This window comes from Diceros bicornis, chromosome 26, assembly GCF_020826845.1.
Source record: "Diceros bicornis minor isolate mBicDic1 chromosome 26, mDicBic1.mat.cur, whole genome shotgun sequence".
NCBI lineage: Eukaryota > Metazoa > Chordata > Mammalia > Perissodactyla > Rhinocerotidae > Diceros > Diceros bicornis.
The window spans coordinates 11,634,657-11,647,143 of record NC_080765.1 but is presented as its reverse complement, the minus strand read 5'-3'; the positions used below and the strand labels follow the sequence as shown (position 1 = coordinate 11,647,143).

At 43.5% G+C, this 12,487-nt stretch overlaps 1 protein-coding gene across 5 annotated transcripts in view; it reads right to left on the bottom strand.

Annotated features, from left to right (window-relative positions):
- Nucleotides 1-12,487, bottom strand: part of CARD11 (caspase recruitment domain family member 11) — a 112,727-nt gene that overhangs the window by 28,268 nt on the left and 71,972 nt on the right. For 3 of the 5 annotated variants that reach the window (XM_058569388.1, XM_058569385.1, XM_058569386.1), the window contains exons 3-6: nucleotides 7,323-7,558; nucleotides 6,343-6,555; nucleotides 4,332-4,469; nucleotides 2,933-3,258 (exon numbers count right to left, since the gene is read on the bottom strand). In XM_058569388.1, the coding sequence (XP_058425371.1) occupies nucleotides 2,933-3,258; nucleotides 4,332-4,469; nucleotides 6,343-6,555; nucleotides 7,323-7,464 (819 nt within the window). In that variant the 5' untranslated portion in view covers nucleotides 7,465-7,558. The remainder of the gene's footprint in view (nucleotides 1-2,932; nucleotides 3,259-4,331; nucleotides 4,470-6,342; nucleotides 6,556-7,322; nucleotides 7,559-12,487) is intronic. The other 2 variants (XM_058569390.1, XM_058569389.1) reach the window with 1 other exon arrangement.

Here is a 12,487-nt window from a genome sequence, read left to right as displayed (position 1 = left end):
TTATGCCCCCGCTCTCTCCTTCTTCTGGTTGGCGACAGAGAAGGGCTCAAAGGAAACTTTCCCAGTAAAACAAACCACCATCACCTTATTGATGAAGAGTGCTTTATTTGTCCACTTAGAATAGTTTTAAAGGCGCTGTATGTCCCTTAGAAAATTCCCGTGGGGTGGAACAGGTTACGGATTAGGATAAAAGATATCCAAGCTAGTTCCCCTGAGGTATGTTATCCATTTCAATGCCCTTTTATGTTGGGTTTCAAACTCTGATCCTCTGAACTCAAGGATTGCCCTGAAGACCCCCAGTGTTATTGAAGGGAGCCCAGAGACCAGCAAGAAGTCAGGGCGCTGGGCCCCACGCTGACTTCATCTGCCAGAGCAGCTCTGCTTGCACAGGTCTTGTCCTCTTGGGTCTCACACAAGATTTCATTTGAACAAATGGCACTGCTGCTGAAAGAACGGCTTGAGACTCACTGGACCACAGCTTCAAGAGATCTCTGGCCTCAAGGACCCGCCCAGACGTAGTATGACGAAGAGTGACTGCCTGCAGGAGGCAGTTACTACATTTGGAAATGGGACACTGGAGATGCGCTGGGCTTCACCCCCACGAGGTGAGAGTCAGGAACCGGGACCAGGAGGAGACTTCTTAAACCTTCGTGACTAAGCGCGTCTGCTTCCCCAAACTGATCGGCCTTGGTAAAACACCCAAACAAGAAGATTGCTCCCAAGGGCTTCAAGTACAGAAGGCACCAAAGGGCTGAGTGTCCTTTTCCAATTCTAGGCTTATGGGGAGAACGGTCACAAGATACCTGGCAGGCAGAGGGTGGTGGCTTTAGCAGGGAAAGGACTGTGGCTGCACCCCCATGGCCTGAGGGAAGGAAGAAAGAGACCTGAGGGAAGCAGCCTAGGGCTGAGAAATGACCTAGGGTCCCAGCTGGCCAGACGTTCTTTCAAGTTCTAGACACACTGTCTCACTATTAATATATTTCCAAGGAAACATAATACAGGACAAAGTTCTAGGAGAGAAACTTGTAAGCCACAGGTTAATTTCTCCAAATCAGAAGTAAAATAGCACAGAAACCGCTCCTTCCGGTCATGCAGAAAAAATCCTCCTTGGCATCTCGGAAGATCAGCCCAAGTGCACTGCGCTGGGTCCAGATCCCCAGGCCCATCCAAGTGGGCATGAAGTGCCAGCACTGTGGGGTGCTTACTGGGTCAGCCACTTTGCCAAAGGCTCACATTGCAGTATCTCAGCAATCCTAGGGCGCAGGTGTTATTTTCATTATTACCATTTACAAATGAGGAAACTGAGACCAAGAGCCAACTAAGTGGTAAAGCCGGAAGCCAGATTCGAACCAAATGTATAGGATTTAAAAGCTCATGCTCTTAACAGAAACACTCTACTACTGGCTATGCCACTGACTCAATTCCCCCGAATTCCAGTGGGTTGTTTACTGATCTGTCTGCTTCAACTAAATTGTAAGTGACCTGAGCAGAAATCAGGTTATTTATCCTTGTGTCCCCCACAGTGCTTAGCACAGTGCCTTACACATGGCAGGTGCTTAATAAATATTCTGAGAGTCTATTTTCTACCCAGCAGCCAGAGTGATCCTTCTAGATATAAATCAGTTGTCTCTCCCCAGCTCTCAATCCTTCAGTGACCTCCCATCACAACCGGAATAAATTCCCAAGTTCTTACCAACCCCCATGATCTGGACTCTGGCCATCTCTCCCACCTCCTTTTGTGTCACTTGCTCATTTGGCTCCAGCCCCACTGGCTCTCTTGCTGGTTCTCAAAAACACCAAGCATGCTCCTACTCAGGGCCTTTGCATTCCATCTTTGCTCTTCCCCTGAGACCTGCATGGTTGGCTCCCTCCCTTTCTTCAGGTCTCTGCTCATGTGTTTCCTTCTCAGGGACCTTTCCTGACCATCCTATTTAAAATCGCATCCTTTGCTCACTGCGCTAATACTCTTTTTTCTCTTCTAAATGGCACTCATTACTACCAGGTATATACGTATTTATTTTCTGATTGGAAGGTGAGCCCCATGACAGCAGGGCCTTGGTCCTGAGTTAAGTATCCCTGGAAAAGAGCCTGGTGCATGGTGGTGCTCCATAAAAAAAAAAGAATGAATGAGTTAAAGCAAACTTCCTTCCCTTTCTCCATTTTGGAAGTAAACTCATTAATGACGTCCATCGTTGGCTGGTGGATTGTTCCTGGATAAGTGTATTGACTATGCCACTGTGCCATGCTGAGCTCTGTGGACACAGTTGGGAAGGGCAGAGTCCTGGCCTCAAAGACCTCGTGCCTCTACAGAACAAGTACTGCGCCCATCACCTCGCTGATTTTCCTGAGAGCCACAGGCTAGGCCCCCAGGCCCTCTACCCTCCCTCTCACCCACGGGTGCAGTGCCTCTGTGCGCACGTCCACACACCCGCATGGTAGATCAGGGCTCCTGATGAGGAAGCAGGCCCACTGGGTCCCGGTGCACATGTCTACACGTGCGCATGGTGGATGAACGCTCCTGAAGAGGACGGAAGCCCCACTGGATCCGTGCGCAAAAGTCTACATATGTGCATAGTGGACCTGGGCTCCTGAACAGGAGGAAAGGCCCACTTGGTCTGTATGCAGAAATGTGCACATGCGCATGGTGGATCTGGGTCCTGAGCCGGTGACATGAAGCTGCACTGGGTCCGTGTGCGCGTGTGCACACATGCGCATAGTGGATGGGGGAGGGGCTAAACCTCAGCGCTAAGCCTCACTGGGTTGGCGTGGGCATGCACACAGTGTATCTAGGACACGGAACCCGTGTCCTCCATTCGCCCTCACCTAGCTGGGTGCGACCCTCTGCATTTGACCACGTGGTGGTCTTGTGCCCCGCTGGCCTTCACCTCCCTCTCGCTCAGCTTGGCCCAGTAACCCGCGCTGTGCCCCTCACCTCGAGCTGGAGGTCTCTGCTCCTCATGACCGCCATGTTCTTTTCTTCGCTGAGCTGGGCGTAGCGCATGGCCAGGTTGTAGTTGTCGTCCTTCACCTTGACCAGCTCGTCGTTGTAGCTGTCCCGCTCGTCCTTCATCTTGTAGTACCGGTCCTGGAAGGTCTGCAGCTCCACCCGAATCAGCATCAGCTGCTTCTTCTCATCCTCCAGCTGTCGCGACTTGGCCAGCAGCTCACAGCGCTGCAGGTCCTTGGCCTTCATCTGCTGCTGCAGCTTGATGACCTCGTTCATCAGGAAGTGCGTGAGGCCCTCGTGGCCCTCCTCCACTGTGGAGAGGGGGCACCCAGTCAGGCCTGAGGACTGCCGAGGGGAAGGGGGGTTCCGGACACGGGCAGGTGTCATTCGTTCACTCACTCACTCACCAACATTTTACTGAGCTCTTACTACCCATTAGGCACTGGGGATTCAGGGTGAGCAAAACAGCCTTGGTCCGGGTAGAGCTTACGGTCTGGTAAGGGAAACAGACATTGAAAAAGCAAATGATCACACACAAATATAACTACACATCGAGAGGATTTCACAAAGTAAAGGTATAGGGGGCTATGAGAGTGTGTAACAGGGGGACCAGATCCAGCCTGGTGGGCAAAAGGCTCCTGATGGTTGAGCTGAAATGTTAATTTAAGGAGAGAAAACACATTCTAGGAGCAACATTGCCAAAGCCCTATGGGGAGGAGGGAGGAAGTTGGCACATTTCAGGAACTGAAGGAAGACCCAGAGTGCCTGGAGCCCAGAGAGGGGGAGTGTCGGCAGGGGCTGGACCATGTAGGGTCCTTGTGGGCAGCATTAAAGACCCAGGTCTTTAGATGGAAGCAGTGGAAAACCACTGAAAGGTTTTAAGCAGGGGAGGGTTACCTGAGGAGTAGAGAAAGCATTGGATCAGAGCAGGAATGGATGTAGAGAGTAGATGGGGTTGTAGGGGTCTGGACTAGGGTAGTGATGGAGATGGAGAGACGAATGATTCAAGAATATTTAGGAAGGAAAATTAAGAAGACATGATGACCAAGGGCTCTGGCTCATGGGATATTGGCAAGAGAGTAGACAAGGCAAGGACAAGATCCAGAGGGTAGTATGAATTTCTGTTCCACCCTACCAACATTCATGGGAGATGTTCCACGAACACCCACTTCTCTTGGATCCTGCTTCTGTTTGCCCCTCTGTCATCTAGCTTTCATCATCAGGCAGAAATAAGTGGTTGACAGCCCACAAGTGCCACAGGGACACTGTCTTAATGTCACAGATTCATAGCTTCAGAACTGTCCCACCACTGGACACACACACACACAGACACACACACACCTCCTACTAGAATCCAAATGCTCCTGATGGCAAAGCCACTTACCCACAATGGTGGAGAATCTCCGGGTGGGCTCCTTCCCAGTCACCAGTTTGTACAATTCTGGGTAGTAAAATTCCAGGCTCTCCAAGAAGACCACATAGCCCCTTTGCCCCTTGGTATGTAGAATGTCCAACAATCGGCCTAGGGGACAGGCCACAGCACACAGTGAGAAGAAGAGTACGTATGTGACTGGATGCAGGTCTCCCTGTCCAGCCTTATCCTGGACTCATATCCCTCAAAAAACTCGAAGAAGGGGCCAGCCCCATGGCGTAGCGGTTAAGTGCGTGCGCTCCGCTGCTGGCGGCCGGGGTTCGGATCCCGGGCGTGCACCGACGCACTGCTTGTCAGGCCGTGCTGTGGCGGCGTCCCATATAAAGTGGAGGAGGATGGGCACGGATGTTAGCCCAGGGCCGATCTTCCTCAGCAAAAAAGAGGAAGATTAGCATCGGATGTTAGCTCAGGGCTGATCTTCCTCACACACAAAAAAACAAAAACAAAAACAAAAACTCGGAGAAGACAGTTTCACCACATTCTGTCGCTCCTGAATTGTATCTTGGAGTCCAAACAATGTAAGTCAAAGTGCCAGGCCCTCAGCAGGGATTCAGTGGGTGTTAGTTTCCTTTCTCTAAGAAATTGGTAGAACCAGGATAAACGGCATTGCAGCCATGGGAAACCAACAGTTTCAAAGAGTTTCCCAACTGACCAGGGCTAAAATTAACCATACAGGCACCAGCTCTTCTGTGATTGAAGGCGGTTGGAAATACAATAGTAATTACAGAATAATATATGGTTCCCTGAGATTCAGAGTAGGAAGACAAATATTTGGGTGGGGAGCTAGGAAAAGTCATAGGAAGCAGGCAGAGCTCCACGTTCTTCTTTGGGATTATCGTATAGTCTAAATGTAATTTGCTCAGCAGTTTTCACTTTCTATCCTACTGGTTCCACTTATTGTTTACATTTCTAGGCCCTTTCTTACACATTTTATTTTGAGATGTTTCTTCCCTTGACGTCCTAAAACTACCTCTTCCCTAGGATAGACATAATAAATAGGTTTCATCTTGTGTCATCCGTGTTTGGTGAAGCTGCCTGGAGCAGTGTGTTGACAAGGATTCTAGAGCAACATCCATGCTCAGTAGGAAAGCATGCTGTGATTAGTGATGTCTGTCATGTGTGCAAGCGAGTCACAGCAGATGAGCCGCTTATCACCAGTCATACTGGGGGACAGTGATTTTCAAACCTTTTAACTGTGAACCACAAAAAGACATGTATTTTACATTGTGACCTCATGACCATACACAATGACAAAGATATAACATATATATGTGCATACACACACATACATATATAAAACCAAAACAATTGTCACAAACCATACTGATTAGCTCTAATGAAGGTGATGAAGTGTCATGGACCTCTAGGCAGTCTGGGAACGCCCACGGACCCCCTTCTCAGAATAATATTTTTAAACAGATAAAATTCATTGGATTACAGAGGAAATCAAAATAAAATACAGTTATCAAATATTAAATTTGTGATTCAGTAATAAGTGTGCTTCTTTATTAATGCCTTAAATAACAAGATCTCTTGGCAGTTCTAATAACTACTGTGATTTTGAGGGAGAAATGAGTATAAATGATATTTGGAGAGATCTGTAACAGCTGTAATGTGATATGAAGATATCTGTAATTTTTATTGTTGACAGAGTCACAGGTATTGCTAATCACTACTGTGATTTGTTGCCTACTTACATTCACAATCAAAAGGAATGCTAAATCTCAGTTTAGGTTAGTAAAATAAATACATAATTTGCTCCCATCTAAGTTTATGGACCCTCTCAGTTCTATACGTAGACAGCCCGGTGGGACACAGGATGGGCAGAGATCTATGGACCCCAGTTAAAAAACTCCTGACCTAGAGAAACTTCACTTTGGTACAGCTTCAGTTAGAAGGGTATTTCCTGAAGCTTCCACAAGAGGTAGCCCACCCTTTGCTCCAAACTGGTTCCTAAGGTTACCTGCCCGGTTGATCTTGGATGGCAGCATGGGAGCACTAAGCACTTCATCTTCATCTTGCTCATCAATGACCTTACACTGGCGCAGGTAGGGGGTGAGCTTGGCTGGGTTGATGTAGCGACTCAGCATGTGCCGGTTGCACTCCACATTCTCCCACAAGGCATCCTCCTCATCCTTCAGCGTCTCCATATAGTCATCCATCTCTGGCTCTCCTCCTTTTAGACATAAACCCCAACAAGGTTAATAAAAGAGCCTCACTGGAGTAGCTGGATAAACGCCTTTAGAGTTATCTCTAGAATATATTGTGAAGTTAAAAAAAGTAGAGAAAAGTACATACGATATTTTACCTTTTATTTCAGAAAGGATATGAATATAGGGATATGAATATAGATATATATTTCTTTATATACTAAACATAAACAATGGATGGATAAGCCACAAAATGTTTAAAAGATTATTTAAAGAGAGAGAAGGAAAATTTTGCAGTTGGAGTATATCCTTTCCATCCAAGTTTGTATATCTTACTAAGAATTTATCTTTCCCCAAACAACATATCCTATTGCTTTTTGTTTTACAATTTCACAGAAAAGGCATCATACTGTATGCTTCCTTGTTTTCTTTTTCAACTTGCTTTTTTCTCTCTACATTTTTTGAGGTTTACCTAGGTTGATACATATAGATCTAATTCATTCTTTTTTTTTTTTTTTTTTTTTTTTTTTACATTTTTATTGATATTTTAATGGTTTCTAACATTGTGAGATTTTGGGTTGTACATTTTTGTTTGTCCTTCACCCCATATATGACTCCCTTCACCCCTTGTGCCCACCCCCCACCCCCCACCCCCACTTCCCGGGTAACCACAGTCCAGTTTTCTCTGTCCATGTGTTTGTTTATATTCCACATATGAGTGAGATCATACAGAATTCATTCATTTTTTAAAAACAGCTTTATTGAGATATAATTCATGGACCGTGAAATTCACCTTTAAAAAGTGTACAATTCGGGGGCCGGCCCCGTGGCGTAGCGGTTAAGTGCGTGCGCTCCGCTGCTGGCGGCCCCGGTTCGGATCCCGGGCGTGCACCGACGCACCACTTGTCAGGCCATGCTGTGGCGGCGTCCCACATAAAAGTGGAGGAAGATCGGCATGGATGTTAGCTCAGGGCCAGTCTTCCTCAGCAAAAAGAGGATGATCGGCATGGATGTTAGCTCAGGGCTGATCTTCCTCACAAAAAAAAAAAAAGGTACAATTCAACGGTTTTTAGTATATTCACAGAGTTGGCCAACTATCACCGCAATTAACTTTAGAACATTTTCATCTCCCCCTGAAGAAACTCCATATCCTTTAGTAGTCACTCCCCATTCCCTCCAATACTTGTCTGTCCAGCCAAAGGAAACCATTACTCCACTTTCTGTTTCTATGGGTTTACTGATTCTGGACATTTCATATACACGGAATTATACAACATGTGGTCTTTTGTGACTGTCTTCTTTCACTTAGGATGTTTTCAAGATTCATCCATGTTATAGCATGTTTCAGTACTTTATTTCTTTTTATTGATGAATAATTTTTCATTGTATGGACTTACCACATCTTGTTAACTATCCATTGATGGACATCTGGGTTGTTTCTAGTTTTTGGCTATTATGACTTATGCTGCTATGAAGAGTCATGTACAAGTATTTGTGTAGACATATGTTTTTATTTCCTTTGGGCAGATATGGAGTGGAATTACTGAGCCATATGGTAAGTCTACGTTTAACATTTTGAGGAACTGACGAACTGTTTCCCAAAGTGGCGGCACCATTTTACATTCCTGCTAGTAATGCCTGAGGGTTCTAATTTATCCACATCCTTGTCAACACTTGTGACTGTCCATCTTTTTTTATTATAGCCACCTGAGTGGATGGGAAGTGGTATCTTACTGTGGTTTTGATTATTTATTTCTCTAATGACTAATGATGCTGAGCATCTTTTCATGTGCATATCGGCCATTTGTGTATTGAGAAATGTCTATTCAAATCCTTTGCTCATTTTTAATTCGGGTGGTTTGTCTTTATTATTGAGTGGTAGGAATTCTCTATGTGTTCTGAATACAAGTCCCTTATCAGATAAATGATTTGCAAATATTTTCTCCCATTCTGTCAGTTATCGTTTCACTTTCATGAAGGTATTATTTATCGCACAAAAGTTTTTAGTTTTGATGTGGTCCAATTTATTTATTTTTCCTATTTTCACTTGTGCTTTTTGTGTTTATCTAAAAAGCCACTGCCTAACTCAAGGTTATGAAGATTTACTTCTATTTTTTTCTAAGACTTTTATACTTTTAGCTCTTACATTTAGGCCTATGATGCATTTGAGTTAATTTTTGTGTATGGTGTGAGGTAAGGGTCCAACTGTGTTCTTTCACGTGTGGATATTTAGTAGTCCCAGCACAATTTGTTGAAAAGATTCTTCTTTCCCCAATGAATGGTCTTGGCACCTTTGTCAAAAATCAATTGACCATAAAGGTAAGTGTTTATTGCTGGACTCTCAATTCTATTCCATTGATCTATATGTGTATACTTAAGCCAGTACCACACTGTCTTCATTACTGTCGATTTGTAGTAAGTTTTGAAATTGGGAAGTATGAGTCCTTCAACCTTGTTCTTCCTTTTTAACATTGTTTTGGCTATTCATAACCCCTTGTAATTCCATATGAATTTAAGGATCAGTGTGTCAATATCTACAAAAAAAGGTAGCTGGATTTTGATAGTGAATCCGTTAAATATGTAGATCAATTTGGAGAGTATCACTATCTAACAATATTGTCTTATGACCCATGAACATGGGTCTTCTTTCTATTCTTTGGTAGAATTCACCAGTGAAGACATCTGGGCCTGGCCTTTTCTTTGTGGGAGGTTTTTGACTGCTAATTCTTTACTTTTTACAGGTTTGCTCAGATTTCCTGTTTTTCTTGAGTCAGTTTCAGTAGTTTGTGTCTTTCTAGGAATTTGTCCATTTCATCTAAGTTATCTAATTTGTTGGAAACAATTGTTCATATTATTCCTTGATAACACATTTCTATAAGGTTGGTAGTAATGTCTTCTCTTTTATTTCTGATTCTAGTAATTTGGGTCTTCTCTCTTTTTTTAATCTTGGTCAGATCTAGCTAAAGGTTTGTCAATTTTGTTGATATTTCAAAATACCAACTTTTGGTTTCATTGATTTTCTCTGTTGCTTTTCTATTCTCTAACTCATTTATTTCTGTACTAATCTTTATTATTTTCTTCTGTTTGCTTTGGGTTTAGTTTACTCTTCTTTTTCTAGTTTCATAAGGTGGAAGGTTAGGTTACTGATTTGAGATCCTTTTAAATATAAGCATTTATAGCTATAAATTCCCCTCTGAGCACTGCTTTAGCTACTCTCTTAAGTTTTGGTATGTTGCATTTTCATTTTCATTCATCTCAAAGTAAATTTTCTCATTCTTCTGTGATTTCTTCTTTGACTCAGTTTCTCAGGAATGTAATGTTTAATTTTCCTATATTTGTGAATTTTGCAAATTTCTGTTATTGATTTCTAATTTAATTTCACTATGATTGGAAAATATGCTTTGTATCATTTCAATCCTTTTAAATTTATTGAAGCTTGTTTTATGGACTAGTATGACCTATCTTGGAGAATGTTCTAGTTGTGTGCTTGAGAAGAACATGTATTCTGCTGCTGTTAGGTGGAGTGTACTATGGATGCCTGTTAGATCTAGTTTGTTTATAGTCTTCTATTTCTTATTGATCTTCTGTCTAGTTGTTATCTACTATTGAAAGTAGAGTATTTAAGTCTCCAACTATTATTGTTGAATTGTGTATTTCTCCCTTCAATTCTGTCAGTTTTGCTTCATGTATTTTGGGGATCTGTTGTTAGGTGCATATATACTTATAACTGTTATAACTTTCTGGTGGATTGACCCCTTTATCATTATGAAATGTCTTGTTTATTTCTAGTAACACTTTAAGTCTATTTTGTCTGATATTAGCCACTCTAGCTCTTTTATGCTTCTTGTTCACATAGTATATCTTTCCATCCTTTTACTTTCAACCTCTTTGTCCCTTTGCATCTAAGGTTTTTCTTCTGTAGACAGTATATGGATGATCCTGTTGTTATCTATTCCAACCACCTCTGAATTTCAATTGGTTTACTCATTTTTAACTGTTTTATATATTATTCCATTGCATGAATATACTATAATTTATTTAATTTGTTTATCCATTAATAAATTTATTTAATTTATCTATTTCTTTATTGATGGATATTTAGTTTCCCCCCATTTTTTTACTTAAACATTTAGCACCATTTGTAATAGGAAAAAATGGAAACAACCTAAACATTCACCCGTATATATTCCATGATCTTTTTGTGCTATGGAATAACATTTTAAAGGGATACGGTGACATGAAAACATTCCAAGACACATTGTTTAAAAAAAAAAAAGTAAATTTCAGAATATATACATGTGGTAATAATAAAAAAAATTTGGTCTTTGTCTCCAGTTCCTGGCACAGAGCTCCTAAAACTCTTGGAATCTCCAGAGTGATAAGAGTGTGAGTGTCTTTTGTATGGTAATGAGACAACTCTTGGCTAAGAAGCCCCTGGATAGCTTCAGGATGGGGCTGGTTGCCAGAAAAACCAAGCAAGTGATTAGAAGGTTATGACTTCCAGCCCCACACCTACCTCTGGGGAGGGGAGAGAGGCTGGAGATGGAGTTCAGTCATCAATGGTAAGTGATTTAATCAATCATGCATACATAATGAAGGCTTGAGAAAAGTTCCTAAACAATGGGATTCAAGGAGCTTCCAAGTTTGTGAGTACATGCACGTGCTGGGAGGATGGCACACCTCAACTCCATGGGGACAGAGGCTCCTGAAATCAGGACCCTTCCAGACCTTGCCCTATGTACCTCTTCATATGGCTTTTCATTTGTATCCTTTAAAATAGACTATAATAAATATAGTGTTTTCCTGAGTTCTGTGAGTCATTCCAGCAAATTACTGACCTTGATGAAAGGGTTGTGGGAATCCCGATTTATAGCTGTTCATTCAGAGTATGGGTGGCCCCTGGGACTTACAACTGGCATCTGAGGTGGGGGCACGCTTGTGAAAATGAACAAAGATGGAAGCCAAGTCTAGAGCAATAGATACACCAGTTTCCAATATTTGCCTTCCTACTTACATCCTCTCAGGAGGCCACAGCCCTGATACCTTGTTTGTACCAAATAAACCCCCTGGCCCCAGCTGACTGACCTGCTCCAAGGAGGACCAATCTGTAGGCTGGGGTTTCATACGGGCCACAGAGACAGTGGGGCGGGTGAGCGGGCATGGGGAATCGAGCTAGAAGGTGGCCATGGAGGCTGGAGCCGGGTCCTGGTAAAGCAGAGGCACAGCAGGTCGAGGCTATGGAGGTGGAGAAGGTGGAGGCAGGCAGAGGAGTCTGTTCTGCTGATTGAAGCTGCACTGAGAGACCCTGAAGGTCTGTGAGAGGAGGCAGGAGTCGATTCTCTGGGTGCCTGCGTCCAGCCCCTGTCCCTGTAAGCCTCAGCCACGTGTGGTGTCTGGTCCTTGCTGTAGGCCTCCAACAATCTCCCCATTAACTTGAGCTGTTCTGAGTGGGCTTTTGCAACATGCAACCAAAGGGCCTTGAGTAAAAATATCTATTTGCTGTTACAAGCAACAACTGATTTAAAGTGATTAAAAAGGAGGATTCAGTCACCATTCCATCCAATGAACTTTGCATGGACAACTGTGCTTCACAGCCTTCAGTCCTGACCTCCACGAGCCCTTTGGCTGACACAGAGCATCGCTACTGGGTCACTTGGGGAGAGTCTGTGGTTCAGTGCAGCGTAAATATGCCGCCTACAGTCGCTCACTCTGACAATGTGTCAGTACGATCATTTCCATCCACAAAGGAAAATGTACTTCCCTTTACTATTTTCAAAGAGTCGCCATCCTAAGAACTTGATTCAGCAAATTGTTTATTGAGCATGAGGCAGACACTGCTGTAGTTTATCCACGTCTCTCTCCTACTCTTCCTGCTTACGGAATCTTGAGTTTTTTTCAGGAATTGGGTGGCCTTGTGCTTCAGGGAGGCCAGGCAGCTTCTGAGCTGCAAGGACTGGA